This window comes from Tachypleus tridentatus, chromosome 11, assembly GCF_004210375.1.
Source record: "Tachypleus tridentatus isolate NWPU-2018 chromosome 11, ASM421037v1, whole genome shotgun sequence".
In the NCBI taxonomy this organism is placed as follows: Eukaryota; Metazoa; Arthropoda; class Merostomata; order Xiphosura; family Limulidae; genus Tachypleus; species Tachypleus tridentatus.
This window is the reverse complement of record NC_134835.1, coordinates 2,594,493-2,620,412: the sequence shown is the minus strand read 5'-3', so window position 1 is coordinate 2,620,412 and position 25,920 is coordinate 2,594,493. Positions and strand designations below refer to the sequence as shown.

General features: G+C 37.2%; 1 protein-coding gene across 1 annotated transcript; it reads left to right on the top strand.

Annotated features, from left to right (window-relative positions):
* The first annotated feature begins 6,866 nt into the window (after nt 1–6,866).
* LOC143232592 (uncharacterized) lies at nt 6,867–21,647 on the top strand. The gene is made up of 7 exons (XM_076468202.1): nt 6,867–6,944; nt 8,079–8,198; nt 8,785–8,951; nt 17,209–17,455; nt 17,577–18,084; nt 18,205–18,973; nt 21,419–21,647. The coding sequence occupies exons 1-7, from the start codon at nt 6,867–6,869 to the stop codon at nt 21,645–21,647; spliced, it is 2,118 nt and encodes a 705-aa protein (XP_076324317.1).
* The last annotated feature ends 4,273 nt before the right edge of the window (nt 21,648–25,920 follow it).

Genomic DNA, 25,920 nt, shown 5'->3' with positions numbered 1-25,920 from the left:
ATAGCAAAAGTTTCAGTCGCAGAGTTTCCAAGTTTAACATAAAATTTCACATTGAGTCGTTGCTCCTTCAGGTCATTCATTCTGAAATCCGCCAAACGAAAAATCGCACTTCACTTAAAACCGCGTAGCTATGAAAAAAAGGAAGATATCTGCAATCGGGAAATGGCATCGTAATCAGCTGATCTGTGCGAACCTAGCGACACCAAGCGGATTCCCCTGGAACCAACTGGAGCCGCGCAATTCAAACAGTCCGCGTATTTTTTGAACAGCCTTCGTGTATATCAATGTTTCACTCCTCCCTACTTAATAAAAATTATCTCATACCATATGTCAAAGTTTCATACCATCTTTTAACATTGAGAGCATTTAGTTGTTCCATTCTAAATATGCAGCACAAGTCTATTGACGGCTTTCCGAATGTCTTAATTAACTATTCTTTACCTTGTTAGCGTCAGTTCTTGTTAAACTAGAAGTAATTTGATCATATGGCGACAACTTACGTCATATGTTTAGTTGTCAATATTGTAAAAACATTGCTTCGTAAACATATTTTGTTATACTTCATTACTTCCTGTTTATTTTAATAATTATTTGAGACATCTAGATATCTAGTGATGCCTCACTTCTCCCTCCTTAAAAGAAAAAAAATTCCTTAATAAACATTTCATCGCCAGAGCTCTTTGTTTCCATCCTTTCATTTACACATCGGTCATCGTTTCCTGTTCTTCCATTAATATTATGTCTGTTAACATCTGTTAAAATATCTACTCATTAATATTGATTATAGTTACGTAAAATTGCATATCTCTTAACTGAAACATTTAACTATATACTATTCCCCAATAAAGAAAGGAAAATTCATAAAATTAAAAATATCACACTAGCTTCAATTTCAAAAATAATGATTCTTGACTTTTTTCTTTTATTAATATATACTTCTTGTGCCTTCCTTGAAATTCTTGTCAAAAATGTTGCAACATTGTCTCGTTGCTATTAACAACACAATCATAAGGCCATTTTGCACAATGTTCACGTGGATACGCATGGTAAATACACATAGCCGGGTCATCTATTCTCATCATCTTACATGGTTCTCCAAATTTATACACGTTACTCCCATTACTTTAGTAATTAATTTCTTTTCTAAATCCTTCGTGTACACTTAATCAAAAATTTGACACACGTCCTTATATGGAGCTATTATTTCAAAAACTTCATGCTCAAAGTCTTAGGCCCACCAACCTACAGGTCTTTCATCTTCATACGGTTTTTCCTTTGAAACTGGAGCTTTCTAGCAATAATTATCGGTCTAAGTTGTAGAACAGTCCAAGATAGTTCTTTCAGTAAATATTTACCTTCTATCTCTACTATTATTGTGTTAGTTCTCCTGTAATAATTTTACTTGATTTAAGGGAGAACTTTGTTATCTTTAATGTTAACAGCTTTAACCATGCTTCATTATAGTATATCGGGTCACTACAAATTTTTTGAACCATTTGGACTTCGTCCTGGACTTATGATAGTCACACACTTCAATATTTTATACATACTTCATACTTCTGTTTATAACCCCCACGCTAGTACAGGGGTAAGTCTACGAATTTGTAACGCTAAAATTAGGGGCCCGATTCCTCTCGGTCGGCTCAACAGATAGCCCCAAAGTAATGTTGTTCACATTGTTTTCTTTCGTATCTGTTAGTGATTTACTTCTGTGGTGATATTTCATCACTTCTCTTGTAGATAATTAATCTTCTATTCTCGGACATTGGTTCTCAAACTCTTCATTTGAGTTCTCTAACATTCTCTATCACATAAATCTTATTAATTTTCCTAATAATTTTGATCTATATATTTATTTTATAATCAGCTTACCTCACCAATTGGTTAAACTAATTAAATGTTGATATCAGCTATTAAAAAATCACTCTACATCCTAATTAGATGGGTTATCATTACATAAACAAGACAACACTGTTGTTGCTTGGCTCTGTACTAATTTTATTTTTAAATATACACAGCCCATCTAACTTCCAAAATGTCATTAAAACAAATCTTTCACGTACTGTATATGACACCAAACTCACCAGTTTAAAAACCAAGCATGATGTTATAACTGAATTAATCAACTTCCGTTTATCTAACCTACTTCCTTCTGCTGTAGTTCTCAAGTGGTTTACATGTTGAAATTCCTTGATACTTAACACTACTCTCCAACAGTGCAAGTTTCGTATTTCATACAATATTTTTGACAGTCCTTTAATATCTGAATCTACGTTAATGTTCTGAATTAATTGCGACTCATGATTAGTAGCTCTTGCCAGTTAGGTACTCTTATATTAGAGGAAATTCCTGAATATTTAATTTTACTTCTAAAACTAGAGAGTAATGTAATTCCTTAACGATGAGCAGAACAATTTCTGCCTTTGATTTAGAGCTTACTATTAATAAGATAAGTTCATCTTGTACATGAAATAACGAAGTTCCTGGGGTCTTTGTCTTTTCGAACTAAAATGGTTTAGTGATAATTATCTTATTAGATAATTCAGCTATCTTTAATTCCTGCGAATATTGTATAACCCAAGCCATAATGGGAACTGAATAAGTTGCTAAACTAGGGTCACATACTTTAATGGGTCTTTCTATACAATTTAGTATACTGTATGTCATTTCGACGTAAATACGTTGATCACTTAACATTGCTACGTATGGGTTATATTTTACAGTTATAATTAATAATACCGTATCCATTAGCATTAAACATTTATTAACTCTAACTGTAGAACATAAACCATACGTAGCAACGGTATCTATAAACATTCTTAGTATATCCCTTACAGCTGGCTGGCTTTCACATCAGCTCATGTACATATAATTCTCTTATATGGAGTCAATTTTCTATCAATTTCATCTAATAGTTTCTCTAATTTACTTGGTGGTATAAAGTATGAACAACTTTCTACCTGCAGTTGCGTGCAATGCTTGTACTATCTCAGTCGTACTATTTAAGAGCTGTAAATAATAATTGTTATAAGTTATTAATACTGCCATTAAGATGTTTCGAGCATGATATTTCATAAATACATAGACAGAATAAAAATAGAATTTAATGTAGTCCTTTGGGTATTTCAGTTTGTTGGCGAAATTTGTCAGATTTTATATCAGTAGTTTCCGCCACTGCATAATTTTTTGATTAAAATGTCCTTAACAGCGCTTTTAGCCCACACGCCATGACTCGTTCTAGGCGTGTTACATGATCTATAGGAGCAGAACTCAATCTGCAGAGACGTATAGCAACCCTACGTTGTGTTACCATGAAAACCAAACTCTTTTGTAATGTAGAATCAGATCTCTCTTCTTCAATTTCGAGTGATGAAGATGACAACACCATGCAAATCTATCTACACAACGGAAAAATAAGAAATTGACCCAAAAAGTCACCCCTGCCAAATCATCTGCAGCAGACAACGACACCACATCCTGTCCAGTCTCCATCCACGTACCCAATAGTCCGCCATATCTTCTCCAGAGAATGTCAAAAGGCGGCTTCCACAGAGTAGAATGTTTTAAGCGGTTCCAGAGAATGTTCGACTTCGAACCAAAACGCCTAGCTAAGGAGATATTGGATGGCCGGGATGCTGTCAAATGTCCCGTTAGTAAAGATCAGGTGAAAGACCATTACGATCAGGTCTACGGTGTTGTAAATAATAACGTCAATTTTGACGACTGTCCATTTCCACCCAGGGCAGACAACACTCCTATCCTGGAACCGATAACATCTGACGAAGTGAAGGAATCACAACTTAGCATGAAGAGAGGGAACCCCGGTCCCGATAAGATCATTCTTCCGTTCTTGCTCTACCGTCTTAAGTTGGGTATCGACGCCTCCTTGGCAAGTCTGTTCGATATATGGTTATTCACAGTTAGCATTCCCGAATGCATGAAGGTCAACAAGTCGGTGCTCCTTCCGAAAGGATCGAGTAGTCTGCACGGGGTCAAAAACTGGAAATCTATCACGATATCCTCTATCGTGCTTAGGCTATACTCCAGGATTATGACGCACCGCCTCGAGCAGGCCGTGCAGATAAATCCCAGACAGGGCGGTTTTATTCCTCAAGCGAGTTCCAGAGACTTCTTTCTGCTCCGTACCATCATGAGGAAAGCCAAGCGACATGGGACTCTGGCTATGGCCTTCCTAGACATGTGCAAAGTCTTTGACACGGTTGGCTACCAATATCTTCTTGCCAGCCTTGCCAGATTTCATGTCCACCCACATTTCGTCCGACTTGTGGAGGACATGTATAACAGGTTTAAGGCATGTCCATTCTTCGGACATAATTATAGCTCATATAGCTAAAATGGATAACATATTTGAAACCATCAAAAACATTGCCTCAAGAGCGGGACTTCCGATCCCTAAGCCCGAACAGACGTCTGGAACATATCATTCTAATTGGAGACATATGGAAAGGAAGCGCTGGGAAGGTCTTGCCCTGCAAGGGTATGGTGTAAGTCTCTTCAAAGGAACAAAATCTGCCAACCATTGGTTACCTAAACCAGTGGGAATGAAGGCCCACCACTGGGTGAAGTGTCTTGCTCTAAGGGCAAATGTATATCCGACGAGAGAATTTAAGTAAGAGCAAAGAAGCTGCCAATTCCCTGGGATGCTCGGCCCCAAGAGGGACCCTTAGCCATCTTAGCGGTCAATGTCCCAAACTAAAATCAATGAGGACACGATGTCACAATAAGATATGTGACCATTTAGTAGCCGAAGCCGCATTTAAAGGGTGGAAAGTGATTAAAGAGCCAACCTTTGAGACAGGCAATGGTGAACGTCGAAGACCGGATCTGATCTTCCACCGTCATGATAAAGCGGTGGTAGTTGACGAGACAGTCCGTTGTGAACTAATGTATAGCTCCCTAGAGGAAGCATAAAATTCTATGGTCTCCCGCTACCAAGACCTCGCACCACAAATTAAACATCAAACTGGTGCCACTTCCGTTATTTTTCACGGCCTACCAATCGGTGCCCGTGGCGCCTGGTATACCGTTAACACGGAAGTCCTGGCGGACCTAGGTATAAAGTCTAAGTACTTTGAAGAGTTCTTGTGCCGATGCACTATGCTCTCCACCATAATGTGTTGTGGAAGGTGCACAATGAAGCACACATCGCCTGGTAACATTAAGTTCTGCACACAACTCGTTAACGTTCATATTTACGTCATCCATGCGTTCACTCCGGAATCTGTCGGTATTGTCGACCCTGACGTAAAATTGGGTAATTTTATAATATCCATAGCCAAATGCCTCGTCATCTAATTAGTGACGCGCATGAATGGATTAACGAGATTCCCACTGTACCTATCTACTATCTAGCGAAACCACAGACAAGGGAATGGGCTTGGAGAAATCAGCGAGGAAAGAAGACCCTGTTGAGCTTGACTCTAGTGTGACTCTGTGAAGAGACATGAGAGGTGTAGCATAAGTGGGAGGACTCTTTGCGGCCGCCGTTGAAATACCACTACTTTCGTTTCTTTACTAACTCGGTGAAGCTCCACGTTTCTAGTCCTAAGGGCCGGGCCGTCGCGTCTGGCGCGATCTGCTCCGAGGACAGTGTCAGGCGTGGAGTTTGACTGGGGCGGTACATCTGTCAAAAGGTAACGTAGGTGTCCTAAGGCGAGCTCAGCGAGGACAGAAACCTCGCGTAGAGCAAAAGGGCAAATGCTTACTTGATCTTGATTTTCAGTACGAATACGTACCGCGAAAGCGAGGCCTATCGATCCTTTTGACATTATGAGTTTTAAGCAAGAAGTGTCAGAAAAGTTACCACAGAGATAACTGGCTTGTGGCGGCCATGCATTCATAGCGACGTCGCTTTTTGATCTTTCGATGTCGGCTCTTCCTATTATTGCGAAGCAGAATTCGCCAAGCGTTGGATTGTGCACCCACTAATAGGGAACGTGAGCTGGGTTTAGACCATCTTGAGACAGGTTAGTTTTATCCTACTGATTACTTTGTCGTTGCGATAGTAATCCTACTCAGTACGAGAGGAACCGCAGGTTTGGACACTTGGTACATGTGCTTGGTCAAGCGACCAATGGTGCGAAGCTACCATCCGTGGATTATGACTGAATGTCTAAGTCAGAATTCCGTCTAGACACTGCAATGATACCATTCGTGCCCACTACGTTCGAGGGCGACCCTAGACGGCGGTCGAAGTCTCCTCCCGGGGAATCGACCTCGTCGAAGAAGCCCTTTGAAAGAAAGCATCCGACGGGTACGTAGGCAGATGGTACACGTTGCTTCTCGATACCGAACCACACAGTGAAATGTAGACGCACAAAATCGTCCGCAGACGACCAAGGTATCGGACGGGGTGTTGTACTTAGTAGAGCAGCCACCATACTGTGATCTATTGAGACTCAGCTTCTGACTGGGAGATTTATCTGCAAGCAGTCGGACACTCTCCGAGAGCTTTCCTTCCCACTCGAAAAACATTGGGGCTCCGTAGTCGCACACGAAGTCGGACTTTGTCAGTTTTTGTCTCTGTGCCATTTGTTGGCGGGCTTACTAAAGCCCGGCGATATACTGCCAAAACACCTAAAACTATATGAATGGAGCTAAGACTGGATGATGATTTTTTTTAGAGTAAAAAAGATACAGACGTGTTCTCTCAACGCAAAAAGGGAAAGATTGAATAGACAGGCTTCCCCAACTAATACAGCTGAAAAAAATATATAACATTACCAGTGCGATTGACTACAAAGACTACAACTACAGCGGCGGCCATCTACAGAATTCACTGACAGCAGAGTGGTAAACCGCGTTCAAGATATCATCTGGAGACTAAAATCAGACCAGGAAAAACTATGGCAGACGAAAAAAATACCGATACCGATCAGGATATAGAGAAAACAAGTCAAGTCTCGTTGGTGGCAAATCGAAAAGTAATTTAACTAGTTCATTATTAGCGCTATGTACTATAGCTACAAAGAAACTCAGTACAGCAGAAAAAACAAACGAAAATAATGTAAGAAAAAGAATAAAAGTCAAAAGAAAAATTATTAAACCAACTCTACGGAAAATTCCGAAAATGAAGAAGCAGTTGTTGTTACTAATACCGAGGTAGAGGTAGCTTCCCCTGCAAGTAACATTAACAACAAAATAACTAACAATGTAAAAGAAATAGAAGTAAAAACAAACGCCGTGGATGTTGATAGATCTACTGAAAAAGAGTAAAAAATACCACAGACAGTGAGCCAGACACCAAAGATCAAGAAGGCTTTATTACAGTCACGTCAAAAAAAAAAAACATCACAGAAAGAACAAAAAATAAGTAACAATATAGCACAAAAAACAAAACTACCACAATTCTCAATCATTATAGAAGGTATTCCAGGCCAGTAGATCCAACCCCTACTTGCGACAGAGATTAAACGCTGCAAGCCGCATGTAACTTCTCAGTGGTCCCATCCACATGCTTTGCAGGTAAAACTTCAAAGCCAGAAGAAATCTTGGATTAAATTCACAACCACTATTTCTTCTACTACAAATTCCAAAGTCATATGGAACAAGATTTTGATGTTTACTTTTCAGTATAATTCTGTCTCCCTTTCGATCTTGCTTTCTGATGGCCAAGATGTTCATGCAACCCGGAGATCTTTCATCAAGTACCAGGCACTTCTGCTTGATTCTCCACTTTCTTAGCCAACAAGATACAGGCACAGTGATCACATCTTTCCATTCAGAGGTTTATCGAATGGCAGCTACTGATTACAATAAATCAGTGGCGGAAGTGAACCACAGCAAACGGTTTTAATCTTTCTCTCTCTGAAACCATTTGCTTGCACTTTTATTGCCATCAGGGTATACACCCCAATCCCAAGCTTTGTCTTGGAGAAGTTGTGTTTCTTGTGGTCTCTGATACAAAGTTATTTGAATTCATCTTCTATGTAAGCTAACCTTTATACCACACATCAAACAGCTATGAGTCAAATGTACAAGAGTAATAAACACCTTCCATCTCTTTGGTAGTGGATCATTGTTCTATGCTAATGATATAGTGCTTTCATTTGGTTAAGCTCGATTACAGTCTGTGGCTCTGCTATGTCCTCAGTCATGAAGATGCTAGACCCAGTTCATCATCATATGCTTCAGCTATGCACAGGGGTTTAAGCACTTCCCAGTCAAGAGTTAGTACAGTGAGTCTCATAAACCTCGTCTATACCTATGCCATTAACAACTGTCTTTGCTGTATGCTTCAAAACGTTGACCCTTACCACAGAATCCAACCCAGGGTTGTGTTTCCAGAACAGACGATCTGCTATTATTTCTTTTGGCCTTGATATCCAGGTAGAATTGGATGCATTGGGCCGTCTTTGGATGACACTGCAGTATCTCCTGATTATCTCATCCCACCATGGATTAGTACCATCCACAAATGTGACCTTTTTTCAGTCATCTTCTTATATACTTCTCATTGAAAGTATCATCTTTTATTTGCTTAAGATCTTTCGAAACATCCTTCCTTTCCTGTTTCTACAGATTGTTCAAAATCAGGTGACTCTGTCATGTTCTTTTGTAGTTTAGTGGTTGCACACAATATCCCCTCTACAGTTTCCGTGTTCACTACCAAACGATACACCATTTCTCTTGCCTTGGATTACGTGAAAGCTAAGCAATGTTCAAGTTATATTATTTATAGAAACTCGAACAGTTCTCCATTGGGCCTGGAATTGTTTCTATTATCAAATGGCCTAATTCTCTTTAACATCTACTTCTATACAGTTCTTTTGGATCCCATGTCATGATGATAATCAAGGGAACGAGCTCGCTTACATCACAGCAAAGACTATGTATGGAACAGCCACAGCAGAGACACCACTAGAACAGACAGACTGTAGTCCTGCATTCAAGGGTCTGCTCAGCGCCTGTTGGCAGTGGACTTGGAATGAGTAACGTGAAAACAAGCTTTATCAGATAAAACCAGCTTTGGCTGTTTTTTTTCCCTAAGAATTAGAAGTTGTTCTAATTTGGCTATGCATTGGTTACAATTTTTAACAAACTATTTTCTTTTGTCTGGGACTGATGCACCAGTGTGATACTTTGGACACTATTGTCCACATTGTACGAAACTAACGTCAGTTAAGTGTTAGGAATTTTGGCGCAGCGTGCAGAAGTGTTCCGTCCATATGCAGTTCAGGAGAATCTTTTATGTTATGTATTGTAAATGACAGTGCTTGGTTTGAACCCTGTTTATCTTTATTTGATATTTTGGGCAATAATCTTCCAAGTTATTGAAAGGTTTTCAGTTTCCCTATAAGTGTGGATGAGGTAAGTTCACTTTCCCAAACTGCTATATCATACTCGAATTGTGATGCGTACCCATAATTTGGTCTTTTCATGATCTGTTACTCATATAAATGATGAATAGAATAGGACTAACGACCCTTTCCATTGGAAGTCCAGTCTCTGATATGAATGGTTTTGATGAGGCTCCCTTTATATTCATTTTGTGGTCTCTATTTTTCAGGAAGTTAAATCGCCAGCAAATAATTCTCTGGCGTAGTTCAATTTCTTTCATGCAGTTTCTTAATTCATTATGCAACTCTGAATCGAATGTTTTTTTATATCGAGAAATCAGGCAACAGTGCATTCGTGTCTGTTAAAACTATCAAGAATTGTTTCTGTTCTTCTTACCAGGTGATCTGTAATATGTCGGTTTTCTATATCAATTATAGATTTCTGGTAATTTAAGTTATTTCCAAGTAATTTAAAAATTTATTACTAATTATTCTTTGGAAAATCTTTCTTTTACTGTTTGATTAGTCTGTTTGGTTTATTTGCTGGCTTTTCTTCTTATGGAACAAAGACTCTTGCTTGCGTCTGCGAAACTGGGATGTATCCAGAAATGAGTGACAAATTGAATAGTTCTGATAAATGTTCATACAATTTCCGAGTACCTTTTCTTTTTTAGGAGGATATCTTGCATGCTATATTTTCTATATTCTCCTGGTGACTTCTTTTTATTACTAGTTTAAACTTCCATTTCTGTTATAGTTTTGGGGAGGTATTATATAATTCGATTTTCTGTACCATCAAATTTTATTACTATAAATTTTGTATTTACTGGGAACTTTGGTGTATACAAAATTTTTGTTCACTTGTATGAAGTTGCTTTTTTTTTTTTGTAGAAAAATGTGTTCATGTCTGCTTCCTTTGTGTATTTTAAACGTCTTCTGTAAATGTTCTTTGAATACCTCCTTCTTAAGAGTTAATTAATATATGCTGTTTTGTGCGAGTTTTTAGTAGCAGGTATTCATTGTTTGGTTTTCTAGTGTTTATGAATCGTTTGAGGTGTGTTCAGAATAGTTTTAAGGTAGTTTTTTAGTGTAGTTGTGAACAAAAGTTGTTCCAACTGTCTTGTTTTAGATCTCGAATCTTTCTCATAGTGTTTATATGGGTCTTTAGTGCTAGATTTCTATTTTGTATGTATTGTCTTCATAGATTCCTTCTTTCTTTAATCATTTCTATTATTTCTTTATGTGGTTGCCATGTTTATGTTGCTGATTGTTTTAGTAACATTAGGCAGGCTGAGTGGTTGGTTGGGTTGTGGTTAGTTTTTGGAGCTTCGAATACTACCTGTCATAATATTTATTTATTTTACATAAAAATGTAGTGGGCAAATGGAACACATACATTATGCTTTAAAAGGCATAATAAAAGAAATTTCAGAGTAAGAATTCATTCATGTTTTCATATACATTATAGTTATATCTAACATACATAGTTACATCTTTTCAAACAGATCAACTTTTTTACATTTTATTAACACTTTTACTAAATATTCATTTAACACTATAGTACTTAATATGATGACCAATGTTTAGGAATAATGGCATTAGAATACTTACAAAGAGTTCGTGCGAGAAAATGTCTAATTAAGGCACTGGAGATGTTAAAGTAGTGTCGAAAACTTGTGTAGAGCCTACAGGCTATTTCTTTCTGATGAGAAATTACTTCGAAAAGTATGGTAACTGTTGTTGAAGGAGTTGTTACGTCTGGAAACAACAATTTTTTTGCAACTTTCTCGGCTGTTACATGAAGTTTCATTCGAATATTTCCTCACGATCCATCAAATAGTATGTATAACTACCCGCAAGTAGTTCTGATACTTAATTGATCACTTCTATTATGACCGTGGGCAACAACTAACGACAAAACAACTGATAATGCAGTGGTCACAACTAGTGACGGTGTATTGTCAGACTCTTCCCTCTTGCATTAATATTCTATCAAAGTGCAGGCTGCTTTTTTTTTTGTGCATTTAAAGCTCCACAATTATTGTTCTTTCACATTATTAGCCTCAACTGTCGTCAATTTTTCAAAGGTTCTTCCTGGTTCTGGTTCATTAATGCAGCGTTCATAGCTTGCATATTCTTTTTACTGACATTGGTAGTGTCAGTTCGTTATATTCTAAACATAGAGCAAAAAATTGCTCAACATGTTTCTCTTGAGTGATCTTCGTTATATAATCATCACTTCGAATATTTTATATACTTCTGTACCTATACTTCACTGTATCACAATCCTTATGACATATCGCAATGCTTCACTGTCCATTTACCAATACATTTTATCTGAAATATTATCCCCAAATCTTTGTTTCCATTCATTATGTATACACAAGTCATCATTTACTATTCTTTCATTATACTATTTCAGTAACACGGAGGTGATTTGTAGACCTAATTATAGTGCAAAGTGACAGTTCTTCCTAGTTCACCATCCAAGTTTCATACCACCTTTTATCCTTGACAGCATCCAGTTCTTCCATTTTAAATATACAGCAGAAGTCTATCGGAGGCTTTCTCCGAAATTCTTAAATAACTTGATTACCTTGATAGCGTCAGTTCTTGTTAAACTATAAGTCATTTGATCATACGGCGACTTGATATGTTTAGGAGTTGCCAAAATTCTATAAACAACACTGCTTCGCAAACAGTTTCTTATACATTATTTCCTGTTTATTAAAATAATTAGAGACATGTAGCGATGTCCTCACTCCTTAAACACAAATATATTTAAATATTTGATCGCCAGAGCTTTGTTTCCATCGTTCCATTTACACATCGGTCATCATTTGTTATTCTTCCATTATGTCTGTTTCAAATCTATTAAAAGCTCTAATCATTAAAGTAACATATGTAATTACACATCTTTTAACTAAACCATTTTACTATATACTGTTCAATAATAAACAAAAGCAAATTAATAAAATTAAAAGAAATATTAGTATTAGTACATTTAAATCACACTAGCTTCAGTTTCAACAAATGATTGACATTCTTTTATTAACATGTACTTCTTGTGTCTTCCTTTAAATTCTTGTCAGAAATGTTGAAATATTTTCTCGTCGCTTTTAACAAACACAATCATAAGGTTGTCTCTCTCTCTCCATTTTGCGCAATGTTCACGTGGATACGCATGGTAAATACACATAACCGGGTCGTTGATTCTCATTCTCTTACATGCTGGACAATAAAAGTTCTCCAAATTTATACAAGTTACTCTCATTAGTTTAGTAATTAATTTCTTTTTTAAATTATTCGTATACACTTGATCATAAGTTTAACACACGTCCTTACATGCAGGTAATAGATGAGAAAATCATGCTCACCGTCTTTCCAAGTCAGTTCATGAAGATAGGTGGCACATGTCTTTCATCTTCATACGATTTTTCCTTTGGAACTCGAGGTTTCTACCAATAATTATCGGTCCAACTGGTAGAACAGTCCGCGATAGTTCGGTTTTCGAATAGAAGGTAAATATATGCTGTAAGAACTATCTCCACTATTATTGTGTTGTTTTTCTTGTAATAATTTTACTTGACTTCAGGGGTTTACAACATAGCTTTAACTATGTCTCATTATAATATATCGCGTAACTACCATTTGTTTTATTTAATCACATGAATTTGGACTGAAGACAATTAGTCATGTTTTTCAATGTTTTATTCATATTTTACACATCTATTTATAACCCCCCGCTAGTACAGTGGTAAGTCTACGGATTTACAACGCTAAATTTAGGGGTTCGATTCCCCTCGGTGGGCTCAGCAAATAGCCCGTTGTGGTTTTGCTATAAGAAAACACGCACACTTTATTATTCAACACTCGTACTGTCGTGATGTTGGTTTTGTCACTGATTAACTTCTGTGGTGATATTTCATCACTTCTCTTGTAGCTAATTAATCTTGTTTTCTCGGACATTTGTTCTCAAAAACTCATTTGAGTTCTCGAACATTCTCTATCACATACATCTTATTTATTTTCCTAATAATTTTTATCTATATATTTATTTTATAATCAGCTAACCTCACCAATTGGTTAAACTAATTGAATTTTGATATCAGCTACAATCACTCTACATCGTAATTAGATGGGTTGTCATGACATATTTTAACCACTTCCCTGGCCTCTAAGCCTCTATTGTTGCCTGGCTCTGTACTAATTTTATTTTTAAATATACACAGCCCATCTAACTTCCAAAATGTCATTAAAACAAATCTTTCACGTACTGTATATAACACCACACTTACTAGTATTACTACCAAGAATGATGTTATAACTGAATTAATCAACTTCCATTTATCTACTTCCTTTTGCTGTAGCTCAAGTGATTTACATGTTGTTGAACTTCCTTGATACTTAACCCTACTCTCCAACGGAGTCAGGTTTCAGATTTCATCCAATATTTTTGACAGTAATATCTGAATCTACGTTTACGTTCCGAATTAATTTCGACTCTTATAATCAATATTCTTACCAATCAGGTACTCTTATATTTAACGGAATTCCTGTATATTTCATTCAACTTCTAAAACTAGAGAGTAATGTAATTCCTTGGCTATGAGCAGAACAATTTCTAGTTAATATAAGATATCTACTGTTATTTAGTTCAATTACTTCATTTCGACAATCAAACTGATCTGCATTTGATTTAGGTCGTACTACCAATAAGGTAAGTTCATTTTTTATATGAAATAACGAAGTTTCTAGAGTGTCTTTTCGAAGTAAAATGGTTTAGGAATAATTATATTTTGAGATAATTTAGCTATCTTTAATTTCTGCAGATATTGCATAGCTCAAGCCATAATAGGAATTGTATAAATTGCTAAACTAGGGTCACACTCTAATGGGTCGTTCTAAACAATTTGGCACATAAATACGTTCATCACTTAACACTGCTAATGCTAATGGTGACGGTATGATTACATATAATCTAAACATCCTGTCAGTTCCTTTCTCAGGTATCTATAAACATTCTTAGCGTATTTCTCACTGCTGGCTAACTTCACATCAGCTCATGCACATGTAATTCTCTTGTGTGGATGCAATTTTCTTTCAATTTCATTCAATAATTTCTCTAATTTACTTGGTGGTATAAAGTATGAGCGTTCTACCTGCAGTTCGTGCAATGCTTATACTAACTCAGCGCTACTATTTAACAACTGTAAATGATAATTGTTTTAAGTTATTCTGGATTCTAGAATTGAAAACTACTATTTTAATACTTGTCTTATATCAGAATAAATTTATACTTATATTAACGACAATAAAACTCAAACGAGTCATTTATTTAGTATTTTCAAAGTATTTTTCTTTCTAATTCTTTGATAATGACCAAATTGTCATTATAATATTTAATTGGAATATTTTTTTAAAATGATTTGATATTGTTGGCATAGTATTCCTTATGCAGAAAATCAATGGAAAATCTGGTTGCCACTCTTATAATATATAATTTTGCAAAGATTGTAACAATTTCATCTTATGTTCGACCCCGCCATCCCAGCATAAGCAATTAAGAATTTCAATAGATTACGAATTTTAATAATATCTCATGGTAGAACATCCGTTATATATAGCAATATTTGATTTCAGTATCGAAACTATCGTCCAACATTTTTAACCAAATACTCAACGTGGTCCCTTCAGTCCAGTGTTCTGTTCTAAAGGACACGTAAAATAAATTTTCTACCTTTTCTATTTCTTTATTATAATTTTTAAGTTACACCCTTTAATGCTTCTAATATTTTTAGTGATGTCAGTTTTTCATACAGAACACAATGAACTTTATTGTGTCTGGATTTAGATACATTCGCCACAAATTACACCATAACTCGAATTTTCAATAATGCTAATTGTACATTTTTAATTGATATTAAACAAAAGTAATTTGTCACCCAGTACGTGATATCATTGGCATACTGGGCAATATTAATATTGCCATTAAGAAGTTTCGGACATGGTATTTCCGAAGTACATACACTGTAAAAAATAACCGTTTTATAACAAAGAAATGCCTCGTTATTTTACGGAACATACGCATGTTTTCTGATCTACGCTGGTAAGTATCGTGAAATCACGCTGCTAACCAACGTAATCAACACTGCGGCCCCCTCAGGCACCGCCTTTCAAGGCCATGGCGCAAATAACATGGCATTGCGAAGTAGCTAGCGCGGGGCTAGATGCGCGTACGCGCGTGTTTATCAGCTATAGCCGGAATCTGCTGACGCAGTGCTGGATACGGGGTCATGAACTAGGTCGCTCGCGGCACCGGAAGCGAGAATTTTGAATTCACACAAAGGAATCAGCAGTGCCAGTGGATCGTGGATGCAGTTTGTTCCGAATAGAGTCTAGCAGTCAACTTGCGTTCTACACCTCAGTTTATTTACCCTTTGTTTAGACCTACGCAATCCAGATTCAGTTTAATTTAAATTAACTTTGTGTTGTGCATTTCCAGGAGGCAGGTTTGTATTTTATTTGGTTCATAACCATTGATATTTCTGGTACATAGATAAATCTACTAACGTGAAGCCCAATGTCTACTTCATGACAAACTATATTCTAGGCCTATTGCGTTGCCTAAAATTGTAGCTTTCTAGCGATCTATCGTCAGGCCTGGTCAATTCGTATCAGGTATTTGGGAATGTTGCGGTACCTGGGTACCGTTTGATGATAAACGGTTCCTGATTGATGATCTGATGAACCTTATACTATAATAGGTATAGGCTAAGTCCTAGTAGTGTAGATTCTTCAGATCTGGTCGTCTGGTTACCTTGTGAGAGCATATTCTTAGATTCAGTCATGCATGGAAGCTAGGCCTAAAGATCGAAGGTAGGCTGAACTTCACGTTTTTCTTTAAAAACTGCCATAGCATTTTTATGAAATTGCACTCTTCAGTATGTTTAGCTAGATAAATTACCATCCAGTTAAATTAGCAACAATATTCCAGTCACCAAATTTGCCTAAGTAAAAGGCTCGCTAATATTAGGGTTTTACAGCAAGTACATGGCATGATCAGTCTGGCTGCTGGGCATGAAGTTATAGGGCAAGAATTTTACTGATGTTTAGAGTATTCCAAAATTATAAAGAGATTATGTTAAAATTTTGGGCCAACTTTTGAGCGAATCATATAACGTGGCACATTTTTGGTCCCGAGTGGTTTACATGATCAATCCCAGTTTGGTGCATTTTAGCAGGTGATTCCTTCTGTAATTAACAGTTATGCAAGAATTTTGAATTGCTTCTCCAAAAGTAAGTGAAAGTGAGCAGGAGTTGATCAGTTGTTTCGCAAGTTCTTTCAACAGACGAGGCCTGGCGTGTTGGTTAAAGCCAAGATTTTTAATTCCTGTGCCATACCCCCCCCATCACTTATCCACTTAATCTTGGAGATCTCACCATGCCTGCTGCTTAGTTCATTTCCTATATCAATTTTTTTTCACTATTCTGGTCTTGTTTGTTAGAGTTTAACTGAAACTCAAAATGTATCGCTGTACTATTTGTCACTTTAGAACATCTTCTCTGCGAACGTATGGCAGTCATTATAACTCATTCCATGCAGCTTTACCAAATCCTATTATACCTTGTCCAGTGACTGACTGTGGTGAAAACTTGCCAACATTTCCTTCTCTTAAATCACACATTTCAAGGCAGCATAAGGAGAATATTCAAAACAGTATGTTGACTCTGATAGTATACAGCTGCAATGTAAGATAAGGCATTGCTTAGCAAAATATTTGGGTTTGAAACCTTTTATTGCTCATTTGAAGGGACATATAAAGGATGGTATTAAAATTGCATGTCCCTTCCAACAATGTGATAAGCGATTTGAGGTTGTGTCAAGTTTCAGTTCTCACTTGAGCAGATATCACAAGGACACCTCAGTTCATCACCTGCATGTAGCCATCCTCTCCATTGGTGATCATGATAGAAATTTAGAGAACCAGACTAATGAAAACAATAATACAGGCAATGATGAAGAACCATGTACTGAAATTTGCCATAGTGATGAGGATGAAAATAATTTCTTATCAGACCGAGAAATAGAAAGTGCCTTGACAACAACATTAGCTACATTTCTCTTATCAATACAGACAAAACACCACGTACCAGTGAGCACTATTCAGGTTATTGTGGATGAATTCAGCTTCCTCCATAATGAGCAAGCAAAATTCCAAAAACATCAATTGAAGGCAAAGCTAGAAAAGAACTCTTTCTGATGATTGTATTCAGGAAATTATACACTGGTACGAACATGACAACCTCAAAGCAGTACATGACACTTTAAGGTCAAAATCTTACAGAAAAAAGTATTACAAGGAAAAATTTGATTATGTTGAACCACTTCCACATCCAGAGCCTAAACACAAAAAAGATGATACAAAGGCATTGTGCTACTATGTGCCTTTAAAAGATTCACTTCAGGCCCTATTTCGAGATGAAAAAATCAGTCACTACTTTGAAAAATCTGAAAATAATGGAGATTCAGGAGTGCTAACAGACTTTACAGATGGTAAAGTGTGCAATGAAAATGTTTTCTTTCAAGAAAATCCTGATGCTTTAAAGCTACTCTTGTATCAAGATTCATTTGAAATAGTGAATCCACTTGGGTCAGCAAAGAAAAAACACAAAATTTTGGCCATTTATTATACCATTGGTAATCTGCATCCTGCTGTCAGGACTTTAATAGATGTACAGCAGCTATTGTTGCTCTGTAGGGAAGAGGACTTTAAGACACATGGTCAGGAAAAGATTGACTCCTATCATGACAGATTTGCTTGATCTGGAAGCAAATGGTGTAGACTTAGGCAGATTTGGGAACCGCAAAGGGTCTGTTGCCTTTGTTCTAGGGACAATTTAGGTAGTCATATGATAGGTGGTTTTGTTGAAAACTTCAGTTCTGTTTCTCACAATTGTAGATACTGTTTGATATCCAAAGATGACCTTGAAGGTGGAAATATTTTTCCTTGGGACTTTGATTTAATGACTCAAGAAAATTACAATAGCTCAGTACAAGAAGTATGTACAAATGGTCTGGTGCATCACAGTGGGGTTAAATTTGATTCAGTATTGAACAAATTGCAACATTTTCATGTTACAAACCCTGGTCTCCCACCTTGCCTTGGGCATGACCTGTGTGAAGGGATTGTCAAGGAAGATCTACACTTGATTCTTAATTACTTGGTACGAGCAGAGTGGTTTGATTATGATTACCTGAACAAAAAGATTCAGACTTATAAATTCAAAGGATCTGATGCAAATGACAAACCCCCATTTACTTTGAGCTCTAAGACAGTTAGTGGGCATGCAGTTCAGGTCTGGGTTTTGCTCCGATTTTTGCCACTGCTAATACATGGAAAAATTGATGACCATAATAATGAAGTGTGGCAGTTGCTGTTATTACTAAGACAAATTGTTGAACTTATATGTGCCCCAGTGATATCTGAGTATCAGGTTGCCATAATGTTGGACTTGATAGAAGAATATATTGTAAAAAGAATGAAACTTTTTCCAAACATTAACTTAAGAGCAAAACACCATTTTCTGACTCACTATCCTGAGCTTACATTGAAATGTGGACCCCTGATTCGATTGTGGACATTTGAAATAAGAGTGTTTACTCTCAAATCGTAGAGGAGTGCACGTTCAGCTCAAAATTATATACATGTAACAAAGTCCTTAGCAGAAAAAACATCAGTTGTTGCAAGCATTGTATAGTTCTGGATCATTCTTTCGACCACCGGTGTCATACAAGTCAGCATTAGCATTCCATGCAGATTTGTATGGAGAGTACATCCAGAAGGCTGTTGACAAATTCTCTCACTTGAGAAATAGTTCAAGTACTGTAGTTTGCCAGAATATGGTGGTGCATGGTGTCCACTACCATAAAGGACAAGTAGTGTTTTTGTCCAGAGATGCTGATAATCACCTTGTTTGTGGTGAAATCACCATGATTCTTCTCAGTAAGGATACTGATATTTATTTTATTGTTCAGAATAAGGATACACAAAGAACTGAATCTGGATTGCTTGAAATTTTTCAATCTGAAAATTCAAAAACATGTGTTCCTTTCAGCCAACTACTGGATTACTAGCCCCTGGAGCTATACAGATTTGGTGCCAGTGTATTTGCTGTTCTGAAACACGCTGTGGTGGATAACTAAGGTCATCCAGGTACGTGTTCTTTTGGATGTCAAAGACATGAATTCTTCCAATGAGGCCTATATTCATATTGGTCTCCCTTGTTCTCCAGGGATTATTCTAGACCCTTTATAGGGCCGAATTTCTTCCCCCTGGCAATTTGTTTGTTATTTGTACAAAATTCCCCTCTGCAACAACATAAATTCCCCCATTCCTATTAAACCACGTTAAATAATTCCCACATCAGTAAGAAAGGGCCCCAAGTTATAAAACCTAGAATAACCCCTGTTCTCAGCCTAGCCCACTTCATCCTTAAGGTGCCATCTGGGTACTTTTTGTTCATTTTAAGGTGGTGCAGCATGGTGTAAAATACTGATGTAGACAATCAGAATTTCAGGCAAATTTGGTTGGAAGTGGTATTTCCTGAGGCACCAAACCACTTTTTAATAGATAAATTGTTCATGGAACCCAATATATTATAAACAGTCTTGTTCTTAAAGTGGAAATTTTGTTTAACAGGCAAAGAATTTTGCCTGTTCATGGCCTACCCAGTTAGCAGGGGATGGAAACAATTATTTTGTGTTCTGTACAGTGTTAGGTCTATAATAACATGATCAGATAAAAAAGTATTAACCTTCCTGCTACCCATGATATTTTGGTTGAGAAGCTAGGACCCTCCTTTACCCCCCCCCCCCCACCAAGTTTTTGGGTACCCCATGAGCTATCCCAGTTGTACCAAAGCATCCTACATCTAATACAATCAACATGAACTTACTGGTTTCTAACAAGTGGTTTGGGGAGAATTATTTTTTATTTTTATTTTTTCTATAATACACAGTCATGACAAGTGAAGCATACGGTGTATACAATAAGTACTGGCCAAAAGCACGCAAGTTCTAATTCAGTGCCCTTCTTTGGTCTTTTGAGTCCCTGGTCCTGGTAATATATACTGTTAACAATTCCTTTGTTCATTGAATCACCTGGCCTACCTCCCTTAGTCTGCTCTTACAGAATTTTTAGAGGACAGGCCCAAATTTCAGCATTTGTAATATTGTACACAAGCTTATTGCATTAAGCCAGTCACACTAGACAGTAAGTGAAGCTAGTGACACATAAGCAGCATCTGCATGTGAAGCCAGGCACATTTTCTGTTGAGTGAAGATAGGCTAATGCAACTTTGAGCTGGATGCACCTTCTAGTTGAGTTTAGTTGCAGTTTGCATTCATGAATCCAATCACTTTTGACAGTGTGTGATGTAAATGGCACATGAGCAGCATTGCTCATGAAGCCAGGCACATTTATTTTTTAGTGCGGACAAGCACATACTGCAGATTTGACATATTTTTGGCAGTTGTTACGAATCCACCCCCCTATCCCCCCACCCCCTATGCTTTGTAACTTGTACTGGTATTCCATGTATAAGCTGACCCCACCCTCCAATTTCATTAAAATTAAATACAACCTCTACATTATATTCAATTGCAAACAAGATTTCTAAAAAAATTAGTAAGCCTTCATTAAAACCCTGTTTTGTAGTACATTAGCACTGGGTGTTTTTTTCAGTCCCCTGCCTGAAAGTTGGAGATAGTGAGCTTCTGTCTGTCCATCCATCTTAAGAAACAGATCCAAGATTTTTGTAAAGGGGGATCCAATCTATGATGACCAATAAGACATCCTAAATTGAAAGGTCCTCAGGTGCCAACAAGAAAGGAGTCCAGGTGGCAAAATTGGTTTGAAACCGAAAAAATTTGCTGCAGCCAAGAAAGGGGATCCTAGCCCTTCTGCCCCCCCCCCCATGGATCCGCTTCTGGTCTAGCCTGGGGGACTTATTTGCCATCTCTAAGCTTTTGTTTTGGACAAGAAAATAGTACAGGTGTCATTATTTATATGCACTATGTCTAAGCAGATGTTAATTTAGTTGTCCTTTGACTTTAGGATGCCCTCTGTGTCAGAAGAAGTGAAGAACTTTCTTGTAGCAGCTCTTCATCTTCCAGCAGACAAGATGGTAGCACTAGAGAAGCTGCAAGAATTTGGGATGGAAAATCTGGAAGACTTGGAGTTTCTTGATCCTGAGAAAGATCTTGAAGGGACACTAAACCTGCTTGCCTGCAGAAAACTGGCCCTCAAACTGAAAGCCCACTTCACAGCAAATGGTATTCTTTAAGTTTAATGAACAAATGCATATAACTTTAGTTAAATATCCTTTTTGGCAGGCAATATTTTAATGTTTATTCTGTGTTTCCAAACTTGGGGCCCTTTTTCACTAAAGTGGGGAAATAAACTTTTTATGTGATTAAATATGTATGGAGGAGTTTTTTTGGGGGGGCAGGGAAAATTTTATGTAAAAGTATACGTTTGGAAGGGGAAGGGGCAAAAATTTAGCCCTAAAGTAGGATTCTTTTACTGAAATAACAATATTATATACATCTCCCCCACCCTCAAGTAATTCAGGCAACCCTTTTACCTTCCAGCTGTAAAAAAATCCTCTTACTTGGGGAGGGGATTTAAGACCAATCCTGTACCCACCCCTTTATCTAATATGTCTTCCTTTCTGCATGTCAGAGAGGGGTGTAGAGTTTTTTCCTCACCCATCAAAATGAGAGGCACAAGTTGGGGACTTAACTTGCATGAATTTGCAAGAAACTGTCAATACTACTTTAATATTATAACTATACTTTGTATTTAATTGTCAAAAATACAGCTAAACAGAACTTTGCATTTAATTGTCAAAAATGCAGGTGAAACTTGGTTTGATTGGTAATGTACAAGTGCTTTTTCAAATACTTTAATTCTCTTTAGATATTTTTGTAATTTTCTATTGTAATCTACTTTCTTAAGGCACCGAAAGTATCCCATCAGTTGTTGGGACTCCAAAATTAGAAACCTTGCTGCAGCAGCTTCACCAGCCGAACAATGTGTCACACCCCACCATTGTCACTGTCAAGGGACAATATCACACCAACCACTTCAGGTTCTGGATATAGACGGGAGGCGCAAAGCTGGGCAGAGATTCGAAATCCCTTGGCAAAGCTGCCTGATGCAGTCCAAGACGCTTGTGCCAAAGGGACAACCCCAGCCAAGACTGATCTCCTTGCTGCAGTAAGAGTGTTGTGCCAAGAAATAGCTAAGGTAAATCCCAAACCTGGGAAAGCTAACTTAAATGCTATTGCCAAGAAGATTGTGGATACGCATCCTAGAACCTTCATGGATTCTATAGCACGATATGGCCAGGTGGGGAAAGGGTATGCTACTCTCGCAAATCGCCTCTGAGAGATTTGACAACCTGAATCGTTGTAGCAGAGGCAACTCTTTCCGCAGGAAGCTGCTGGAAGAAAAGAAAATGGAGGTACAACTGGTAGTGCTAAGAGAAAGTCTGCCTCAGTGCTGCAGCAGGATAGCTATGGCTGTATCAGGTGGCAGCCTGATCTGCCCGACGGGGAGACTGAGGAAAGCCAGGAACAGCAGAGGTGCTGGCTTGTAGAAGAATACCACCGTGGTAGTACCGACACGCCAAGGGTGATTCAAAGTATGACCAGCACCTACCCGTCACAGCACTACCTTATTAACAAAGGTGCTCACTTGTCAGCAGTGAGAGTAAATTGGCCTTTCCTTTACAGCCAGCATACTTTCTAAGCCATTTTGAATACCTTATGGAATTCAGTTTATTTGAAAGACTTGACCATGAGATGAGCAGTAGGGCAGACAAGATGCTGAGGTACTGTCAATCACAAACAAATGTAACTGTGGCAACATCAGCAGCCCAGTTGACAATGCTAGCCGAAGTGGTTGGAAATGTTAGTCCCAAGGTGTATGGCACCCTCTTGCTGCTTCCTCTGATCTTTGGAGAAGATAAAGAAGACCTCTTTAAAACTGCAGAGGTAAGGCTTTCACTACAGCTTTTATAATGAGTGAAAAATAGGAACAATTTATTTTTGGCAAATTTTGCAAAATGATATCACATTTCAGTTAAAATACCTTTGTATACATCAAGCTCTAGTGACCAGATGCTCTTCCTGTTTTAGAGATTTTGGTAAATTTTTCTTAAATGTTTGCTAATTTCTGTAAATATTGACTAGTTTAATTATAAGAAAATAGGATTAGCAAATTTATGTCAAATATAAGCTTGAAAAAAAGAGACCTGTGGTAGTGCTACTATTTAAGGAAATACTGTTCTCTGTAGTACTGTACATTTTAATACTACTGCCTAATTTAACTTAGTACCAAGGTTCTTTTCACAAACATTTAGTAGACTGACAGTATCCAGCATTAACATAATTAACATAAAACGCTTATCTAAGATTTGAAACAGGATTATACTGTAAACAGGAAAATATTCACTAAAGCAAAATATTCATCAACCTTACCAATGTTGCCAGTCCTTGAAGATTTTCCCCAGCAAAATGAGCCATTTTGAATGTTGTATTATGGATCACTGAAGTTGGCAGAATTTATACAAATGAATTAAGCACTTATGTGACCGTCAAATTAGGGCTACGCTGCAGATAAGTTCATATTATAATCCTGATTACAAATCAACTTTTGCTCTCACTTGACCTGCTGTATGTTTCCAGTATTAGACACTAATTTATAAATACATGTAATAGGATTATATAATTTTTTCAACAGGATATCATCACATCTGCTGATTTAGAACAACATGATGACCTACCTCACCCCCATGTAGTCATCAGAGGTAAGATACTTATTAATATATTCTTACTCATGCATACTGTTTTTGTACTTGGATATTTTTTTTTGGGGGGGTATGTGCATCACATTGTATATGATAATAAAGGCCTAAAGTTTGAGATATGTTTAAAATATATGGCACCACTGCAGATTATATAATACAATATTCAGAATTCCTTGATGTTTCTGTAAATTTAGAGTTTAGACCTGTGAATTGCTAGACCTCAATTTTTGACCATTCAAGGTCAAAATTACACAGTCCTGCATGGCAAAAAATGTGGGCAACTCACACACACAGGGAGACACACAGACGTCACTGAAAATATGATAGCTGCCTCTGATAGAAGAGGACAGCTGTAATTATTTCCTTGTTAGGCAGTTTGCTAAGTACTTTGTTTTATTTGTAACATCAGGAGAGATATATAAAAGAAAACTACACACTACAGGCTGCAGGGTTCCATATGTGGTTTTGGTCTGACCTGAATTATCAGGGCTGAAAACTTGATAACAGTATTAACAAGACAATATGCCTCACAAGAACATCAAAATGTACTCTTGTTGTTTTATATTTTTGTAGGAAACCATCCATTTGAAAATAACTGCTATGCAGTTGTAGAAGGATGTATCCTGGCAGAAAATGTCACCCTACGGATGGCAGTTGGTTTAACCATAGCAGCTTATTATAACTTGAACATCACCTACCCAGAGTCCATTGCCAACACTCTTGAATTTATTCAAAGGTTTGGAATAGCACTTTCTTAATTTACCTGTATTTACTTACATAATTTCTTTTGACCTGTAAATGAAGATGATAAATATGAATAGTTCTTTCCTATGCAAAAGAATACCGGTACTTTGGTTGCTACCCATCAGTTTGATAGAGCCATTCTTAGGACCAAGGTTAAATGTTCCCTACTCACAGTTGGTCTTTCAAAAGTTTTAAACTTGTACTAATCAATTTGCATGTATTTAGACTGGCCGACATGCAAGGCCAGCTGAAGTAGTTAGTTAGTCTTACTACACAGGTCCTCTCTCACATGTCCCAGACCTGTTTCACCATACTAAACTTAAGCTTAGGCCACAAGAAATACAGATTTGTGAATCATCGCTATCTGCATCCAGTCTTGGCTGCCCTATAAACATTTTATGGCTTTACTGAATAAAATTTTTAAAAATATTATATGTTAACAGCATGAAATGTATATTTGCTAGAAGTATTTGGTTGAATATTCAGTTTAAAAAGTTATGTCACCAGTAGGCAGAAATAGAAGTACATGGTATTTGCAGCAGAATGACAATTTTTTCTATAAGAGAATTGACATGTATGAAAAATTGAGCGATTTTTGTTGCAAATTAAACAGTGGACTGGTCAGAATAAAAAAAAAGTACCCCTGTAACCCACTCTAGAAGGAATAAAAGGATGAGTAACAAAAGATTTGTTCCTTGTGGCCTTATCGTATTTTGTTATAATGCAGATAATTTGAATTGTCAAAATGTTATGAAAAAATATATAAAAAAAACAGAATTCCAGGATATTATGACTCATTTAACCATGCTTATCAATTTTAACAGGATCTTCCTTGGCATAAATCCTCAGAGGGGCTCCAAAGTGAGGAAGACCGACAAGAGGAGGCCTGCCTTTAGTACCAAAGTTAGAAAGTTGATAGACAATCTAAGGGATTTTGATAATGACCGGAACATTGACTGACTGACTAATGTTTTTTTAGAACAAATCCTTTTCTCCAAAA